Source organism: Sesamum indicum, linkage group LG10 (genome assembly GCF_026168435.1).
Source record: "Sesamum indicum cultivar Baizhima isolate 11 linkage group LG10, ASM2616843v1, whole genome shotgun sequence".
Lineage (NCBI taxonomy): Eukaryota > Viridiplantae > Streptophyta > Magnoliopsida > Lamiales > Pedaliaceae > Sesamum > Sesamum indicum.
The window spans coordinates 15,083,917-15,105,655 of record NC_142666.1 but is presented as its reverse complement, the minus strand read 5'-3'; the positions used below and the strand labels follow the sequence as shown (position 1 = coordinate 15,105,655).

Here is a 21,739-nt window from a genome sequence, read left to right as displayed (position 1 = left end):
TCTTATATTAAATAATTTAGATTAGCATTGAAAGTTTTACTTACTAATTAGCTCAATACTGTATTTTTTGCGTTGCTATTGGTTAAATTGGACATTGTTGGTTCAACCAAACACAAACTGGTGCTGTCGGGATAATCGTTTTGTTGCTTTTGTACTAACCGCTGGCTGACAACTTCTAACAGATACAACTTGTGAGACTATCAAAGTTCAACCTGATTCTTGATCATATTGCAAAAGTAGTTTGTTTCTAAAACTCATGAACAAAACAAGAATAGATGGTCATTCATCAAGAAACGGACCATGGAAATAAAGCAGACTTACTTTCCACGACCTCCTCTTCCTTTTTTCGATTTCTTGTTCTTCTTGTTGCCCTTTCCTTTTCCCTGACGAGACCCGGAAGCCTGGTCCTTGGGATTGTTTGCAGCAACGGCTACATCGTCCCTTTTTCTAACTTCAGTGCTGTCGTTGCTGTGAGAAATTGTGTTGTCGTCCATCGTTCCAGAAACACATCCATTTGGATCGTTCTGCGTTGGCGATGGAATCAATAGTGTGTCGAGTTGGGGCCTTCTTGCTTCCAAGCTCTTCAAAAGTTCTCCAATCTCCGACAATGCTTTATCATCAATTTCACTGCAACAGTGTTTCATCGTGATAAAGTGTTAGAATTTGCGGAAGAAAAATGTACAGATTTTGCACTAGAAAACTCACTCCAAATACTAAATAAGGCTTTTGTTCAAGGAAAGAAATTGAACAGTAATGCTTCATTACTGTAGACCAAGAAGAGTTGTGTCCTGAGGTTCCAGAAGAAATTCATAATAAACAGAAACACATCATAGAAAGATGTAAAGTTGCTCGGGACTGGAACTTTTCATCCTATTCTTCTGAACAAAAAAGACAGAAGAAACAATACCAGTATGTAAGCATTTATTGCATTTTACCCTCCTGCAGAAACAATAAGAGAAAAAAAATCCTCCCAAATAAAAGCAAAATAAGAATAAAAATGGCAATGCAACCCCTGATCTTCTAAAATAAAAGCTCGTTGTCTCCCGTATCAACAGATTTGCTATTTTTTTTGTGCACGAGGGGTTTTTGGCGTTCAACCCATTGCATGTGGTAACAGTACATCGGAACGAAAAACATTTGCAATATAAGGCCTGGAATACCAAGATTCATCAATCTTATCCTAACTCAACTTGATTGGTGTAAAGGAAAAAGAGCCCTTCTTTCATTCTCCAACTAAGTTTTTAGAGACTAACCTTGTGACTAACATTAAGGAAAGCCGGAACAGTTCATCGATAATGCTGGTGGCTTCACACAGCACCGTTTTATCTTCACCAGAATTAGACCTCTGCTCAGTTAACCTGACCATTTCAACAGTTAAAAAGTTGATATGCTCCTCCACTTCCACCTGAAAAGAGTAGAAACAAATCAGCTACATAAACCATATTAGCCAAGAAGCTTCAAGAGATAACCAACTCAACTTACCTTCTTTCTCAGGAAAAGGCTCTTCAAGTTTTCATGGTTTCTATTTCTTATGGACTCAGTGACGTCAAATAATTCCCGAATAAGACCCCAGTTTATCAGTACATTACATTTCCCCTTCTCTGAACTCAAATTTGAATCAGTTTTGGATGCCAACAGTGAAGATTCCATATAGGTACTCTTACCTTGATCCGTAACGACAGGAGGAACCTCTACACTGCTTGATTCAGTCACATTTCTTTTGGCGGCAGCCAGCTGACTGTATGATGCATTACTGCTCCTCGGAAATAGTTTCTTCATGATATCTGTCCTGCATGAAAAGGCTCTCAAGTCAAGAAAAACGGCATCAGGACATGCAAACTCGAGACCATTATCAGTCGTGGCTACAATCACAAGAGGATCCCCAATAACTTTGAATGCTTCAACAACTGCAGCTAGACATGGGCCATTCTTTCGACGTAGAAAAGCTTGACAAAATTCTCTTGGCAGCTGGGATCTGATTGCAGGTACATTCAGCAGTTCAAAGAGTACATTGAAGGGCAGTTCCGAGTTCACACACAACAAACTCAGAATCACAAACAATCTCAGCAACAGCACTGGGAAATAGTAAGTGCAACTAATATTAGAAGTTTTTATCCATTCTGCTGTAATCTGAAAGTTGTAAACACACTCCCGGACGATGGTGTAAACAAAGTCAACAATGTTTCTGGGGTACAACCTCTTATCTGTGACTAAACCGGCACTTGGATTGGCATCTGATTGAAGGCATAGCAAATATTCAACAAATGAAGATTTGATAGTGAAAAAGAAACCCTGAGAGTGCGGCATCAAAATCAAAAGTCTCTCAACAAGATAAAAGAAACACTGAGGAGACATATAGTCTTTTGCCCTCCAGTTGGCATTATATGTTTCTTCCAGTGCCTTATAAAACTCATGACTCAGAGCTTCTACAGAATTGCCTAGTTCAGATTCGGTTGAAGAATCTGATTCCATCATCCCACCAAGTTTCTCAAAGAATGACTTCCAAGATGATTCCTTACCAATCCTTTCGGTAATTTTCTCATAAAGCTCAGGTTTTGGCTTGCCGGATCCCAGCATTATCATCACCACCCGCCCTATCTGCCCGTAAGTCAGTTCATTCCTTGTACCGAGATTTCTAGAAATAATTTCTTCAAGTAAATTCTTGGAAGGTTCGGATTCCCTCAGTGAGATTATATCTTCTGATAAAGACTGCCGGGGGTCCAATGGGAAAACAATTTCAAAGTATTTGGTTGATAGTTGCAGAAAATTCTGCAGCTTCCTGGTTTCATCTTTCTTTATATCAAGTGAATTAGACTCAACAAACTTTGCTATTTCAAAAATGCAAGTAAGATACACGCATTGGTAGTACTTGGACAAGGGGTTCACCAAAGAAAATTTATAAAGTGCATGAAGAGCCTCCAATACTCTAAGCCCGACAGAAAGTAATTCTTGATGCCAGTATTTTCGAGCAGCTGAAGCAAAATGACGTGCATCAAGAGTTACCACATTTCTGTGCCGCAGCATGAACCTCTCATCAACATTTCTAACCCATTCAGCATCAGGATTCAGCAAGAGGCAGGTTACACTTAGATCATGCCGCAACCTCACTCCAAAGTATCTGAAACAGAACCGGACAGTACCTTCACACCTGATGAAATCCAGTCTTTCAAGAGTATCAAGACATTTGAAGATCTCCAAACTGTGTGACTTCCACAAGTACCAAACATAAACCAGGGTTCCGCCAGAGACTTGATTCTTGGAAATTCTTTCTATACATAACGTCGGATCAATGTGCAATTCTGGCTCCCGTTCATACTTCGCTGACTTGATCTGGAAATGAGCATCTAAAAGTTTTCTAATCGATAGAATTTCACCCACATGAGATTCATATTGCTTAGAAGAAATGTGAAACTGCATCAATTCAGACAAGCTCTTATGCTCATTTGACAAAATTTTGGCCTCAGCACAAAGTGATGCATGAAATGTTCCAGAAACCCTCTGCGCTAAAGACATCGCTTTAGTTAAAAGTTCCTGTTTCCCAGGAAATGACTTTAGAGGCCAACCTTGGCTTCCCGACGCCCATAGAGAACTAGAAAGCACATGAGAAAGTATGAGCAAGGAAGCACTTGCAAACTCTTCTGCCTTTTCCAGCAGATCAACCTCACGGAGAATATCTCCAAGGCGCTTTGCGATATCTGCAGCCTCATTGAAGTTTTGCAACTCTTCCTCTAAAATCATAAGCACCTCAAGGCAGTCCAAGGACTTCAAGAAGTTGCGTTTGGATTCAATTGTGGGGAAAGCTCGAACAAACTTCATTAGCGATGCATTATCACTTTTGCTATAACATTCTAAAGCACATTTTTCCAAAAACTCCTGAGCGATTTTGTCGATCTTCTTAAATGCTGTTACAGTTCCACTACTCCATGATGCTTGCTGTTTCCAGTACTCAATATAATGTAAGGCCAGGTCAAAAAGATTTCCTTTGGTGCATGCTGACAAGCAATCCTCGAAAAAGAATCCTTGGGCATAAACTTTCGCAGCAATTTCATAACTTTCAGCTAAACTGAAACATTCACCAGCTTTTCTTAGCTCAGACATACCAGAATAAATCTTTCCTGCATGGAGAAAAATAATGAACAGAATCCTAGAGTTAATACAACAAATGCTTAATCAGTAAAAAATATGGAAGTTGGACGAGCAAATTTCTATCAGAAACTACTCAAAGCATCCATTTAAGCCTCAGGATTCCAGCTTTACAACCAATAGATCCAGAATAAAACATATGATTGTGCTTGATATGGCAAAAGACATAACTATATTGCAGATGACATGCTTTCTACATAGAAAAGATCAGGATTGGTTGTTCATCAAGTCTACAGCACACATATAGTTGAAGCATTAGGGAGGAAAATGATTGCATACATAGATCTCGGCAAAAAGTTGTGCGCAAATTGAAACACAGCATATTCACATTAGGGTGTAAAAAATCGAGTTGAGCTGAAGAAAGCATGTTTCAAGTTAGGTTTGCATTCTGTATTGAACAGGAAATAATGGGAGCTTTGTTCGATTATTGAACAATTTGAGCTGAAATGGGATATTTATTATTCCTAAAGTAATCTAGTCAATCTTGTGTGGAGCTCCAAATCCTACCAAATAGAGAAGGTCGACCTTGTTTGTTATGCTTAACAAGCCAAACACAAACGAGTTTTTAGCAATCAACCTCCAATCAAGTATCTAACTTTAGCATCCTTGTTTCCCTGATTCAAACCTGATACAAGACACATTCCTATTTATCACCTGAACCTCATGACTAGAATGAATGTTCAGGCAAAAGAAATTCTTTGTTACTGGAACTACCTATTTTCTTCTACTGTCTAATTGCTGTGTGGGGTTTCTGCATTTTTATGATCCTTGGGGATGGTAAATTTGCAACATACCTGCTCTCTCAAAATCCCCCAAGTCACAGAAACATTCTGCTGCAGAATCAGATCTTCCAATGGAATCGAACATTTCTGCAGCCTCTCTAAGCATTACACGACCTTCTTCGGGATTTGAAACACAGAGACGGTCAGCAGCAGCTCTAAGACCACAAGCCTTAGCTCTTCTCTCCCACGTTTCTTCTCCTGCTTTCTCAAAGCACATTATAGCCATCTCATAGTTTTTTTCCCAAAAGAGCTGCAAGAACACAATAAGACCAATATTGCAAAATGTAAAAAGAAACACAGAACAGAAAACAGGGGATACAGCAACCAAACCTTGATTCCCTGCGATTTCCACTCCTCAGGGCTGCTTGCCCTTTGCATTGCTTCTGCAAGAGAATCATCTATTTTTCTCACTTGCACAAGGCACAACCTTTTCCAGTAATCAAGCATAGGCTTGGAGAGCTCTTCATTGTTTTCACATATCCATAATCTTTGTCTTGTACGAGTAATTGCCACGTACAATTGTTTCAGTTCAGAGCACAATATATTATGTCTCGACTGGCTAAAACTTGGAAACGACTTTGGAGAATTGGCATCAAGAAGATCTTTTTCGTTCAAGAATTCATAGACAACTCTCCATTGACTACTCATAGGTGAAGAACCAAAAAAGTTGTACAACAGGACATCCTACAACATGCAGTGCAAGTCACTTGATGAAAGCAAAATAGTATCTCATCAGCTAAGCAATAACACTCACAGGTTAACTATTAACAAAACTAAAATAACAAAGATATAGCAAAATGGAGAACCAGTATAATACAATTTTTTGCCCTCAGTGCATACAGCTTCTTAGGCATCCAATACAACATAAAATGATTCAATAATTCCTCTTCAAGAAATAATATTGTAATAATATAACAAAAATATAGAGTACACACTCATCTCTTAAGATTCACTCCCATCCCCAAGCAAAAACCTTAAAGCAAAGAAAAATAATATGTGGGCAACATGACAGTTTTAGACAAAACGCCAGTGTTCCAATTAAGAAATTTCAAAGTGGCATGAGAAGTAAGAAACAGTCGACGGTAGAAAATAAATAGACATGAAGTTCTAACCTGAAACTCGAGGCCCTTGCACTCCACTATCGTTAGAACGAGAGCTTGATCACCAATATAGTTGGAAACTTCCTTTCTTGCAGAATCATCCCGTACAAGGATAACCTGGTCAGCACCAAAGCCCACCCATTTCCCACCAGCATTTCCACTATGTCCAAAAATTGTTATAATAGAGTTCTCATCACTGCCAGGCTCAAGTACAACAGGAGACTCACCATATATAAGACTAGTCTCTGGAGCTAGTACATCAATAGATTGTGGGAAAAAATGGCAAATTAGATCTATGACACTCTGTGCTAATCTAAGCACTCCAGTATGAGTGCGGAAATTCTGGGACAAACTAAAAACATCGGATATGTGTCCTTTCTCTTTTCTTCCTGAAAATTCACAATTTCTAGATTTCATAAAAAATTCATTATAGAACAAGGATCGAATATCTTCAAACCTAAAGTCAATCCCTCTTGCAATTGTCTGTGCTGTGTCACCAGAAAAAACAAATCCTTCATCAACATTTTTGCATATATATCTGAAAAGGGAAATTTGTCTCATGGTAAGGTCTTGCACTTCATCAATGTAGACAAAGTCCATTTTGTCACCCAGCAGATTCCCATTGTTTACTCGGATATGAATATCAAGCACAAAATCAGCAAGATCAAACTCACCAAGCTCCATCTTCTTTTTCTCATAGGCTTCAAAGATATTATAAATCGCCTCCCTCTTCTCTGCACTTAACATGGAGATTCTACTCTCAGACAATGAAATGTAGTGCTGCCTGCTTCGCTTGCTATCACATGCTTCTCCTTCTTGTAAACCTCCTTTAATATGAGACATTATTTCAGTAAACACTCTTGAAGGATCAAGATTCTTCGTCAGCTTTTCACTGAAGTGGGGCCAGTATAAGGACTGGAAACGGTCATAAGTAACCTCATTTTTCCTTATAAAAGTCTGCAATGCAACTGATCTTCTACCTTCATGTCGAGAGGAATCTCTGACATCATGAAACCTCTCAAAATATGAATTACCCAGAGTACCATCAAGCATCATTAGAAATTTATGAAATGTAATCATCAGAGGGTACTTCTCCGGCTGAATGCCAATAAATGTGTCAGGAATGTCTTTAAATTCAGTCATTTCATCAATATCATCCGTATCAGTTAATTTCTTGTTTCCAAATAAGCTTCCACTCGCAAAGCTGTCATATTAGAAAGGTAAGACATATATTGATGAAACTTGAATAATCATTTACAAAATTAGCATGATGAAAACAATGATGCCAAGTGCATAAAAGTCACTATCAAAGAGACCAAGAGCAGCCAACGAAAAGTTGCCAATTGTTCATATCAAATGTTAAAAATCTGTTAATTATAAATGAAAACCAACAGGGCATATCATGCAATTTGCACAGGATAGGATATGAAGAGACTGAAAACAAAAGAAATAAAGCATTTGATCAAAATTAATTAGTGAACCATTTACATATCATAATCATTAGTAATATTGATACATTATTTTTTCAACTGGGTTGAGCCTATACATCAAAGGAGAAGAAGCTGGATGAGACACATCAATTTAAAAGATCAAAAGTGTGCAAAAATGTTGAAACATTCTTTAATCCCAAAATTTTCCTATATGAAAACTCTTACAGCAGTATAGTTTTCTGGAAGTGAAGTTAAACTAATATACAACACAAGTTAAACCCAGAATCTAAGACAACCATAATTTGAGTATCCATGAACTCCAAAATCACCCTCAAGTAGAACTGTTTTTTTAATTTTTTTTTGCATCAAAAATTAAATATCTGGTGTTAGACAACTTGAGCCATGATCTGAATACAACAGTCATCAAAATAAACTTAATTATTTTCTTAGTGAAGAAGGGTAATTCAAGCATACAAGTCCTAATATGACAGCAAAGAGTTGGTTACCTTTGCATTATATTAACATATTCACAAGTGTCTATTGCGTACTGTTGTCAAAATTCTAATTCTTGATGCAGAGAAAATAAGAAAACGAAGTATGCCATCAAATGTTACATACAAAATTTTCATCATATGACTTTAGCAAATGGGCTAAAGAGAAATAAACAGGCTTGCACTGTGAAATTGGTTAAACTTGGTGGAATAACGGGGAATGCAATGATAGAGTTCTCAGTGTACCTTTTCAGCTGCGATACATGCTTTTTGACAGCATAACAAAGTTTGGGACTCACGGTAACAAAAAGCTGGCGCAAGATGGTTCCTCTAGATTCACCTCGGTACTGACCAACACCAACTTGGCTACTGATATGCACACTGTTCTCAGCCGCTACACAATCTTGTGAAGCAATGTAATACTGTTGTAGCATGCGGTAAAGTTTCATCGTCAAAATAGTTGTCTTTCCAGTGCCAGATCTACCTAGTATAAAGCTGCTCCTAGGAAATTTGATGATCTCACGCTCCTCATCAGTAACCTCAAATGGGAGATCCACTTCTCTACCCTCACGGTCAGAGAGTAAATGATTTACCGCACCAGTTGATAAAGAGTAAAATTTCATTAACAACAAGCTCTCACTCACTTTGGAATTCTCAACGTAAGTTCTGCAATCAATTGCACATGCACTTGCATCAGCGCTGAGTTTGGTGCTATTCACATTATTCTTGAACCGGATTATATCATGAGAAACTGACCAACTCTTTGGCACCTCCAAGTTTCTAGAAAAGAGAACGACATTAGCAGAATTAATTTTGACTACAACATCGAGTAAAATTCACTATGCTCCTAAGTGGAAAAGTAGTACTAGAGGTACAAATAATGATCCAAAAATATGTTTTATAAGCTGATCTATATCTGTCGGCCAAATTATAAAGCAGAAATCAATATATTTCATGCCATACTGTAAATTTTCTTAAAAAGTATAGGATATTTCTCAACTAGATTAAGCACATAACGAATCATCAGTCTTGAATCAAAAAATATAATGAAAATGCATACCCCTCAAACACCTTCTCCTTGCAGCGGTTGACAAAATCATCCGAGTACATAGCAAATATGGAATCAAGCCGTTTCAACAACTTTGGGGTCTCTTCCACAGGAAATATGTCCCACACTTTGAAAACTTGTTCATAGATGGAGTCCTTAATTATATCAATGGAGCAAACAACAAAGTAGTTTTCAACCTTAAATTTTTTCAAAACATATGAAGAGCTCTCGCATGTCCAATCCACATTTATTTTCTTGGGCCGCCAGCCACTTGCAAGCTTAAGTAACAAATTTATGACCAATTTCTTAGCATAGGAAGGTCTCAATGTCTGAAATGATTTTCTAAAATTATCGCTGAATAAAACCTGAAAATACATTGTAAGACAAAAATCAATGAGTTGAAACATTTTAAGACAATAGATAGACCCAAAAACTATATTGATTGCAAAATTCCGCAAGGCGTGAAAGTTTTCTAGAATACTTAAACAAATACTACATAACAATTCGGTGTTTAAGCCTGAACAGTTCTATACAAAATACCAGCATGAAAAAGTGATCAATACATTTAACTGATGATCGAAAAAGTAAGATAGATACTATATGAATAGACTTAACTATAGAGTGAAACACCCTTCTTTGCTTAAGGTAATACATGAAGCGTGCACACATATATATATATGAGATCAATTTTGTTCCATCTCAGACAAATAATTGATAAAATTGTTCCGGTTAGAAGGATTAACAGATAAAATTTATTGCACAAATAGAAACTCACTGAAAGTGCCATAAAGAACCAGTACCTTCCATCTTGAATATTTGAAAAGTATACTCTCACCACTGAGCAGATCTTCAAGCTGGTCCAATTCTTTCTTAACATCTATAATAGTATTTCCAATGTCGCAATCTTCATCAGCAGTAAAGAAACATTGGCGTTGCTTAGCATCATTTATTAGTGCTTCCCAAACTGAATCAGCTTGACTCAAAGTTCTTTCATTTCCTAATATCCAGAGACAGTGACTAGAAGAGGAGGAATTATAATGATGAGCTTTATTGAACAAAATTAAAACAAAGTAAAAGAATAATCATATCATGACATACCGAGCCCTTGTCAAAGCAACATTTGTTCTTTGGGGACTAGACAGGAAACCAATGGATCCACCATTATTAGACCTTACAGTAGATATAATTATGATGTCTTCTTCTCCACCTTGAAACCCATCAATTGACTTCACCTTAACCTTAAACTTCTCATGGTTTTGAAAAGTCTGATGAAGTTTACCTCGAATTGCCACAACTTGCGCAGCATATGGAGATATCAAACCAATGCTGAGTTTCTCTTTTGAGTGATTCCATGCTGTTTTTGATATGCAAAATAGTAAGATAATAAGAAAATGTCTATGTGCTTATCAGATGTCTACACTAAAAATAGCATCAACCTCCGGAACCCCCAACCATAAAACAAGCACATATATTAAGAGAGTTCACTGAAAGGCCACAAAACAGTAGCATCTTATCAGAAAAGCGAATTAACTTCTCATAATATCTTAAGGTCAAACATAGAATTATACAAAATAGAATGAGAAGACCAATGAGGAAAACTATTGAGGTCCAAGCAAACAAGACTTTGGAAATAGACTTAGCACTGTGTTCTTAGATGCTCTGTAACACTAAAACAATCCATCAGCGTAAGGTGTTCAGAATTCATATGGTTGAATGATTTAAATAAAGGAACTTAAAATCCATTCAACAATTTGCATACAGATTCTTATAAAGCTATAATAATGTGATGGAATTGAAATCCTCAGTATTATTAGGTGATTTTTAATTGTTTACAAATCATGATAATTATACATAGTCCAAATCCTTTCAGGTTCAAATGGAACTTCAAACTAAATCCGAGGAATTGAACTGAATCTAAAAACAAGTCAATCATTATGGGTGTAAACCCATCAATCCTCTCACAGCCTCAAGGAAACTTAAAAGGTATAAACAGACCTACAATACACTAGAGATAAAGATTTGGTCCAGGTTTTACACATCAGAAGCATAAACAGAAAACAGAAGCCACAAGACGGCTGTGGCATGCTGAAACAGTTGTCCAGACATTCAAACATACCTTTGAAGAGTTTCTGGACTAGCTTCACTATTACAGCAACCTCAAACATGTTTCTTCTGCTACGCCCATAATCATCGAGTTCTTCTCGTCCACAACGAATGTCAATGAATGAATAAGGACCAAACATCTTCCCCTCAAGATAACATCTTTTGTAGCTTGCACTCTGTACCATAGGTGCATCTAATATCTGATTGAGATAAAAACGCGAATTTGGGAAGCAACTTATAAATGGATGCATCCTGTATTGCATATTAAGCAGACGCTTACAGTGACCCAGTGAACCCAATCTCTCAAATAAGCTTCTACCGAAACCAGCCTCTTCCGAGATCTGTGTATATTATATAGAAAAAATATAGACCACATCACATAAACCACTAGGCAATATTCATGTACTTACAATCATACATAAATGGCAATCAAAGGTAATGGACATCAATTAAACGAGTTAGCAAACTCCATAATTACCTTGCTGTTGACCATGGCTGGTAATTGCCATTCATCACCGACCAGAACAGCATGCCTCACATCTCGGATCTGAAGAGCTATAATTGACTCACACTCCTTGACTTGAGCAGCTTCATCAATGACCAACAATTTAAATGGTTCCACATCAAATGAGTGTAGCTTGTATGATGACGAAGTGGTACAAAATATTAAAGAAGCCTTTTGGAAACAGAACTCTGTCGTGGAAGCTATATTAGTAACAACTGGAAGGCTGAGTTTAGCCAGAGAAGCCTGAAGAGATCTTAATATAGATAGACACTGACTTCTGGTATACATTAAGGAAGATGTATCAACAAATGATTTAGAACTAATCATTTGCTGTTCCAGAAAGATATTTTCCAGCTCTTCAGATGTCATGCTGCTGTCTTCAAACAAGCATATTTCCATAGAGTCGAGCAGAGACATGAGTTGAACTATCCTTTGGAAATTGTGTTCAAGAATGCAACTTCTTGGTAAATGAATCAAAAATGTTGACATGCAGCTTCTAAGAGGTGTTGCTATGTGAGCAAAGCGATCTCTAGCAAACTCCAAAATGGATTTGGTGGACTGCTGAACATCATCCTCAAGGCTCTCTTTTGCTTGGATTAGCGCATTATCCATGTAGATCTGATACTGGGAAACACAATCTTCAAGAAAATTGAGCATGGTTGCAACGCAATGTTTCCAACCAGTTAGTGGCACTAAGCAATGTGAAAGTCTTTCAAGACGATAATCTAAAAATATCTCCTCAACGTCTGAACCAACTTCCAGACGATCCTTATTCCCAAAGATGAGCATGTCTCCTAAAGGACATGGGAGAAATCTCTTCTCATATTCAGCTTCAACTGAATTTCTCACTAGTGCCATCAATCGAGAAGCCAAATTCTTAATTGCCACATTTGTTGGAGCACAGATGAGTGTCCTTACATTCATTTTCAAGAGAATGTATAGCAGAATACTTAATGTGGTTGTCTTTCCAGTCCCAGGTGGACCCCATATGAGTTCCACGGAAGACTTATGGTTGCATTCAGTTTTTGATATAGAGGCCAAAATAGCCTCAATTTGGGAGTCATTTAAATTGGAGAACAAAGTCGAGCCAAATTTCTCCTTTATCTCACTGCTGCATTTGAGAGGGCAAAAGTCACAATTTTCCTCACCCTGCTTGGAAATATACACTAGTCAAGAGATAGGAAACTGGAGAAAATGAAAAAAATCTCCAATGGAATACTAGTTTGTGTGATCTTTACATAGAAGAGGAAAAGACCAGGCATGAATAAACTCAAATAAATCCATAAAAAAGTACCCAGAAACTGGAGTTCATTGTTTCTGTTATATCTACTTTGAGAATAATAGCATTCTGGAAAACCTATTAACCAAACCAACAGAACTACAACAGCAGATAAAAGACAAGATCTGAAATTCATGAAAGAGTAACTACTTAGTTGAACCATATGTTCTTATAAGTTGACAACAGAAGTATCTCGGGGAATCTGGCAGCGACAGTAACTGAGAGAATGGTTGTTCGCAGGTGACAAGTTAAACCTGGATGGAGAGATTGACTAAGAGAACGAAAGAGAAACCATGTGGTTTTGAAAAGAGCTAAAAAAGAAAACAAAAGAAATTATTACGATGAATAAACTATCATGTGACGGAAAATTCATTGTTATCATCACTGTCTGTAGTATCTAGATAACTTTCCTTCCTTCAATAACAATATACATTTCATATGTACCTGCACAAATCTAAACTTCTGTCAGATCAGTTATAACATACCGAGTCATTCTTGGATAATACTTTCTCAATGATCTTTAGATTTTGGCGCATGCTCAGAGCATTCCAAATTCTTTTATTTGTTATCATGTTCATCAAGAAAGTGACATAGAGTGAGTTGCTTTTTCCATCTCCAACTTCAACGTGCTTTGCTGTTTTCACTTTGAAATTGGAGGGTGTACAATTATCTCCACTCTCATGAGTCTCATCATCCACAGTATTTGTCACCAATGCAAAAGTAAATGTCCATTCAACACGATGTAGATCATATACAGTTTCAGGTTTAGAATCGGAAAGCAGAACAACATCACCAGGCAAGGTTCTATAAGGCTCCCTCCCACGCTCAGTTATTCTATTTCTCCAGTGATCAACTTTAACATCATATTGCAATTTATCACCCTTTAACTCGTTGAAAGATGTTACTTCAGCATAAGGTGCTTTATAGACGGTTTCCAGGGTGGAAGCAAGTGCAGCCCGTGTCTCCTCTAATAAAGGGAAGACATATGAACCAAGATACTGATCTACACATTCAAAAGACCGGGGAATCTCCTCCACCTAAATGCAAAGAAGTTAACACAAGAAAAAAGGCGGTTATCTAATATATAATGAAATTTTTCAGAATAAACAAGAGTAATTAATCACTGTTGCTTATGAAAAGTGTTACTTGATTAGTTAATCCAGTTATCAAATGTTAAGCAGAAAAACATATACAAAACAATTGCCCATCGTCAAATCATCTGGCTTCATCATTAAGAATGTATGGAAGAAGAAAGAGATATCATGATGCAAACAAAACATTTTTTTCACCACCGAAGCTAGAAATAGGTAATTCTGCCACAAAAACGACGAATCAGCTTTGGGACCGTGTTTAAACTTTAAGGTGTCCTATATCGTCAATATCTAATTCACCTCATCCCTACAAGGGCCACAAGAAGTACCATATTTGCGATACCAATAAGCCAGGCTATGCATACCACTGCATAAATCAAGTTCTCTTCTTATTCTTGTTTCCATTAGTTTGGAGCTGCATACCAACACCAACGTTTACAATGTTTATGACAATAAAAAGCATTTCTATATTGTACTACTCTACACAAAAAAACTAGTTTCGTCACATACCACACAAAGCCAACTGCCACGAGCTTTATAACATATATAAATAACCACATGAAATGTGGGGAAATGGACCTGGTATATGTACAGATTCTCATCAAAAATTTCTTGAAGAGACCAAGAAAGCACCAAATCTGTGAAATCATCTTTCAGCCGTGATCGCCTCTTGGTGTCTAAACCACTCCCCTCCATTGCACTTTCTTGAATTCTTCTTCCCTATTTCCAACAGAAACTCTGCAAAGACAGAGACTACCCCACTTGAAAATGAGCACAAAACTGTTGCATGCATGAAAGATAAAGCCCTCTCGCTCATGTTGAAGTAAAAAGAATAGATATACGGATAAGCAGGTTTGCTTTGCGATTAAGGAAAACCGTGGAAAAATCATTCAACCTTTGATTCCTCCGTACAAAGCACTTGTGATCAAACCCCACCGGAAGAGCAAAGGATTGAGGGATGTTTAGCTGAAAGCAAATGCAAAGATGGAAAGTGAAGAAAGAAACTAAGGAGACTTTGGCTAAGAAAAAGGAGTTTGAAAATGAAGGCGGGGGGGTCTTTTCCATTTCCCAGTGTTGATTGACGACTTATGGTCTTCTGTTTTACCATGGTAAAAACGTTTTTACTCTTCTTTTCTTCATTGTTCAACAAAAGTAGTTGTCTATTATTTTTATTTTTATTTTTTGAGGAAAAAAATAGTGATGGTTTATTCTTAAATTGGAATTATGACCCGTTTAATCTGAAGAAATTTGTTTCCTAATCTTGGTATTGATGTAATAGAAAATTTAGAACAGATAATTTCACTTTTGGTATTCTAATTATGTCACCGATTTAGTTTTATTATTCCTCATTTTCAACTCATCAATTTTAGTACCTAACATTTCTAATTTTGACCAATATTGCTACTTATCGTTAATTTGACCGTGAAAACTAATGACCAACCCAAATTTGGAAGAAAAAAGTTACGGAATTTTATCAATAAAATGACGATTTTGATAGCTTTAATGTTCACAGCAGAAGAGAGAGAGTAAAATTGAAGAAAAATTAGCATAGAACGAGATGAATGAGGAGGAATCATATTCCGTCTTTCTTATATTCGCGTAGGGATTTATCCAGGGATAATGTTTATGTGGAATAAATAACGAAAATAAAATAAGAAAAGAACAAAATTCAAATTGCTTTTATTCTGTCATTCTACTATATATAAGTTTCTAATGCTCAGGGGAAATGGCAATTTTGTTTTATAAGTTAGGTCTTTTTATTTATGGTCCCATTTATTATAGGATTAGCACTTTTACTCTTGTAATTTATGTCAATTAGTATTTTTTATCCTTATCCACTTTTTATCTACAATTTAACGGCATAAGTTGCGTGCCCAACAAGTGGTTGTTTAATATTTTTTGGTGGAGGAAAAATTGGAGCATTTCCCAGTTTGAGACCATTTTTCAACGAAAAATATGACTACATTTGAGAGGGAAAAATAAATCTTAAAGGAAATTATGGCAAACAAAGGGGGATTTCTCTCTTCTCTCACAAAAATTGAACCCCACCCTTCCGGTATTTCTGTAAATAGAAGCCAAATAGAAGCAACACCAAGAATCATGTGCTCCGCAAGTAAATCAAATAGGCCAAATAGAGGACTTATATGCTACTGTTGGAAGAAGGGTCAGTTTTCCTTCTACCAAAAAAAGTAATTAACTTCCACATGCTAGGCACGTGACTTACACTGATAAGTTGTAGGCGAAAAAGTGGATGAGTACCAAAAGTGAAAATTTATATAAGTTACTGGACTAAAAGTGCTAATCGCGTAATAAATGGGACCAAAAGTGAAATGAGCCTAACGTAGGAGATCAAAAATGTTGTTTTTCCTAACACAATATATAAGCAATTTTATATTGTAAATTTCATCTGCAGAGAAACACTATTTATGTGTTTAATCAACAAATTATTTTTTGCACAAATAAATGATTTTTCTCATGTGCTCTTTCTCACAATATAAATTGTTTATAACCTTTTATAAGCAATCTTTCAAAATACTACTATCATACAGTTGAGTTCGACGTATCTAATAAAATATGAATAGACAAATTTTTCAAAAAACATTACTAAAGGACATATTTTTCATTTTAATTATGTTGCTACTTATTATGTTCTAATTATCAATTATGTGAATGGAATCAATTGAGAAATGACAAATTGGTCCTTTGCCTTCTAATTTCTTGTGCATATACAAATATGATTCATTTCTCATCTTATTTAATTCACTACGAAAATTCATCATATTCCCACGTAATTCCATTCATACATACCATTTGTAACCTAAATGGTCTATAATGTTTTAAAGCATAGTTTTAAGGAAATTAACGCATTTATAGTAGCAAAAATACGACATCTCTTAAACGAGTGGTATATATCCATTGCTTCTACTTGACAAAGTGAACATAATAGCAACGAAATAAAATTAGTATCGAGCTAATTAGTAAGCACAATCTTTATTGTTATTCTACATTAGTTAATATAAGAATTTTACTTACTGATGAATTTAGGAATAAAAATTTACTTACTAACAAATTTAGCAACAAATTATTTAAAATTATATTAAATAACATAGATTAACAACAAAAAATTTCTTTCTAATTAGTTGGACGCTAAATTTAACATCAAATTTTTTCGTAACTACTAAGTTATTTTTTTGTAACTAGAAAAAGGAACAAAAAAAAGGGAGGGGAGGGGGGGGTTAATTATTTTTTTATTAATAAAAATAAATAGATTATATTAATATAATAATAAAAAATATTACGAGTCGCAGTTAGAAATCGCGACTTGAATTAAAAATTTTTTTTTTTTAAAATTTACCCAAGTCACGGTTTAAAAATGCGACTCGGTGTCGTGGATGAAAACCACGACATCATGGCGGGGCAGGGGTGGGGGAAGTTAATTTTATTTAAGTTATTCCTTAAAATAATTATTTTATTTTTTATAATATATATTTAAAATTAATAAATTTCAACCCTTGATTCTTTTTATAAAATTAAAATCTAATGGTTAAAGTTAATTTATTAGACTTGAGAGCTCTCATCTAATTAATAAAGATCTAATGGTCATTAAAATAAAGAATAATATGTGATACGTAAAGTGATAACGATTATTTTATCAAAAAATTAATGCCATTAGTTATATTTAACGAAAAGGGGCGATGGAGCTACATTTAAGAAAATAGAAGAGGTTTTTTTTGTCTATTTTTAAAATAGGGGGGAGGGGTTAGCTGAGTTTTCGAAACACGGGATGGGTTTCATGCTACTTGGCCCTTTACTTTGGGTTAAAAAATCGATTTTGGTCTCTAAACAATTTTTGAGATATGATTTTGATCCCTAATCTTCTTTAAAGTTTTTGAGACACAACCTTTTGTCATTAATCTTTACAATTGTTATAGTTTTGATCCTCCAAGGCATGATTTTGGTCCCTAATAATTACAAATTGTTACAATTTTGGTCCCTAACTTTTAGAGGCACGATTTTGGTCACTAATATTTACAAATTATTAGGATTTTGGTCCCTCGAGTTCCCTCTTTCTGAATATCTTTAATCCCAATTTTAACTATTGGACCAAAATCATAATAATTTGTAAAAATTAGAGATCAAAAGTTTATGGACATAATCGATTTTGACAGGAGGTATAGGGAACAAACGTGTAGTTTACTCTGAATTAAACATTGTACGTTGCTCTGTCTGTAATTTCTGCTTCGGTGCTTCTTGGAAACAATATGGCATTTTTTGACAAGGAATGTCAACTTGATCATCATCATTCTCCTTTCTTTAACCTTCATAATCCAGTTTCTCATTCCCTTCCACAATTTTAGTTTCTCCTTTTTCATTTGAGAGCTACTCCACTTAAGACAGGAGCACGAATTCTATAGTGTTTGGATTTACTTTTTTATAAAGATAAAGAGAGAAAAACAAAAATAAATAATTATGTGTTAGATTTGTTTTTGTTATCGCTCAATCGCTCAACTTATATATAACAATTTACACATCAACAACTTGAAATGAGCTTATCTTTCAATCTAATGTCTGCTTTGATCAAAACCTTACATGATAACAATTCCTCCGTTATTAGAATGCGTGTAGCTTCTGCACCTCTGCCACTCGTTTTATGTTCATGTTACTGTTGTTGGCGAACTGCATTTCATTTATTAGATAACGTCACCAATTGTTTTCAGTTGTTCAATCTATGTAGTTTTGATGGTTTGTATCATAGTTTCATTAATGAACGAGAGGATGGTTTGAACACAGTCCTTACTGCTTACCGTTTGCTAAGTTGAAGTTATAAGTTTAGTTGAATGTTTGAAAACAAAAATAAGAAGTGAAAAACGCTAAAATTTGAAATGTACAGAGCGGAGCGAAACATGGCAAGATGCAGACACAATGTTTGGTTTTGTGTTTTGCCCCATTTTAGAGATGGGCCAAAACACAAAACCTTGTTTGTTTTTGTGTTTTGCACACCTCTACTAGGTGTGCAATTGTAATTTAATTTTATTTTTATTTTTTATTCTTCTCTTAATATAAATATATATATATATTATATTTCACTAACAAACAAAATACTATATATACATACACATATATATTACTAAATATATATATTAAAAGATATGATTTGATAATGAACAGTAATTCCTGTCTCCCAAATCCCAACATCAAACCTACACCACTTATTTTACATTATTTTATATTATATCAAAACACAAATCCAAACAGAGTGTTTTGCAAACTATTTACTACTTACAATTTGATAATAAGCTACAAAAATTGTTAGGGAGTTGTGTATAACTTTTACCTTAAATCAACTTAATCTAAATAGTTTAAAGCAAAAGTTATAAATCAAAAACACCTTTTTCGGCAAAAAGCTTATAAGTATTTATTTTAAGTTGTGGCAAACTCCCCTAAGGCCTTGTTTACTTGCGGGGATTGGGCTGGATATTTCTCTTGTTTACTTACATTTAGGCCCGCCCAAGTGATATAGATAATGATAAAAAAGAAATGATTAAATTCCACCCGGTTTGGTGGTGTTTATTATCCCACAGGCCTACTTAAAAGGTATCACATGTAATTTTACACATTTGTTCCTAGATATAAAAACATTTGATCCGAACCAACCCTAATCTTCCAAGTATCAACAAAATTACCTGATTTCTTTCTTTAATTTGTTTTTCAAATTTAATTTATCCTAAGGTCCAGACGGCAAATTAGTCCATTAAAATAATTTTAAAAAATTCAGAAAAAGTATCTAAAAATTATAATTAATAATCTAAAAGGGCATCTTTGTTAGTGTACGATAAAAATTGGACGTAAATCCAACAAAAGCTAACAGAGTGGGCTTGTTGTTAGACGACTGTTAAAATTAGGGGAGTATTAATAATTTTCTAAATAATAAAGGAGTATTGTAATTATGTCAATCCCCAAAAAAGATAGATATAATTTACCCTAAGTAAATATCTGAACACATAAACAAATTACATCTGATAACTACTATAAATCTGAAAAGAAATAGAGCAATTCTTTAAGAGGGTCTTGTTGTAAAATTTTGAAACTTGATGGGGTAATATATAAATATACTATTTTAGTGGGGGTCTAAATTTAATAAACCCTTAAATATTAGAAGTAGTAAGGTGTGTGCAAGTAGCACATTGACAACTTCAAACATTTTGGTTAGGTTTCTCATTACAGCTGTTCTGCAAATTCATAGAGCTGCCCCAAGTTGTCATGTGCATCTTCAATAATACTGATTGGGAAAATTCTCCAATTAAAATCGAATTAATTATATAATAAATATTATTAAATTTATTATTTGATTGAAGTATAGAATTATAATTTTTAATTTTATGAACAAATATAATTATATTTATTATGTGATTGGTTGAATCTGATGTAGAAATTAGATAAGTTCACATAATCAAACATCAACAAACTAAAATATCATAAAGAAAATTAGTCAACAACAACCCTAAAGAAAAAAATTGATGTAGTCGAGGTTTTTTTGCTAAAGAATAAAATTGAGATTTTACCACGACGCGATTGCACACCAGGTAAAATGCAATTTCCGCAAAAGGTGCAGTTTTCAAGAGAATGGTGTCTAGTTAATGAATAGTAACGTCCATATAAAATTAATATTTTGGTATTTATAGAGGTGTTGAAAATTATATGGTGTGATGAGTTATATATGTTTAAGGTGTGCCTCATACATATCAAATTACTCTTTTACCCTTATAATTTAATATTTTTTATTAATGCACATAAAAAATAAAAGAAATTAATTCAGGATTATCACCAAGAAAATTCGAGTTAGTTATTTTTTATGATAATAAAAAAGGTAAAATACATTTTGTCCGCTGAACTATTCGTCATGTAATATTTACTCCTTTGAATTAATAAATATAACACTTACCTCCATGGTTGGATAAACCTGCCCCTCATGTCTTGAATAATTATATTATTTTTAATATATTTTTTAATATTTTATACATTAAATCAGCACTAAATTATGTTTTAATTATTTTTTAAATAAGTGGAGAATTTATATTGGAGTATAAATTAATATATATATATATATATATATATATATATAGTAGATGCACAATAAATATAATATAACCAACAAGTCGTATGTGCTTTTCAAAAAAAATTGACAAATATATATATGCTTGACCAAAAGTTAAACATTTTTAGAAAAAAATGAATAAATATATTTTATCATATTTTTTTAAAGAAAATACGTTAAAAAACCCATATTTAATTAGTTATTTATTTTTATCTAAAAGAATAAATAGTTAATAACTTAATTTTATCGCTAAATTAATAAAATTTTCATAATTTTTTGTATTTATTGTACTCAATTATTAGTTAACTTTGAGTCTTTAAAAAAAATAAAATTCAAACTGCTTAACTCACTAATTATATTTTACTTTATTTTAAATAAAAGATATTTTTTTCAATTAAGAAAATTTTGTACTAATATAATTATTTATTTATATCAAATGGGCCACATCATCGTTTAATTTTTAATATACTACTAGTTGTTGTGGCATGTTGTTCCTGTGCGCATATGATAAATAATCTTTCATACTTTTAAATATATTATAAATAAGAATAAAATATATAAATCAATTACATTAAAAAGAATAAAAAAACTAATTTATGAGTTAATATAAAATTTAGAAAGTTAAAAAAATTAATTATTTTATCAGTTTAAGTACATTTTTGACTTTATAT

The 21,739-nt window shown here is 34.3% G+C and overlaps 1 protein-coding gene across 2 annotated transcripts; it reads right to left on the bottom strand.

The window, feature by feature from the left end:
• Positions 1–124: 124 nt before the first annotated feature.
• Positions 125–15,018, bottom strand: LOC105172113 (uncharacterized). Of its 2 annotated transcripts, XM_011093450.3 has the most exons (15): positions 14,868–15,018; positions 14,552–14,710; positions 13,367–13,918; positions 11,576–12,751; positions 11,111–11,438; positions 10,093–10,348; positions 9,795–10,011; positions 9,007–9,359; positions 8,193–8,726; positions 6,038–7,229; positions 5,256–5,609; positions 4,938–5,175; positions 1,483–4,115; positions 1,254–1,405; positions 125–627 (listed from the first exon to the last, which is right to left on the bottom strand). In XM_011093450.3, the coding sequence occupies exons 2-15, from the start codon at positions 14,666–14,668 to the stop codon at positions 318–320; spliced, it is 8,412 nt and encodes a 2,803-aa protein (XP_011091752.2). In that variant the 5' UTR covers positions 14,669–14,710; positions 14,868–15,018; the 3' UTR covers positions 125–317. The 2 variants fall into 2 exon arrangements, with proteins under 2 accessions (XP_011091752.2, XP_088742079.1); XM_088885953.1 differs by lacking the exons at positions 13,367–13,918; positions 14,552–14,710; positions 14,868–15,018 and having other exon boundaries at positions 11,111–11,297; positions 11,378–11,438; positions 11,576–11,776.
• Positions 15,019–21,739: the final 6,721 nt, after the last annotated feature.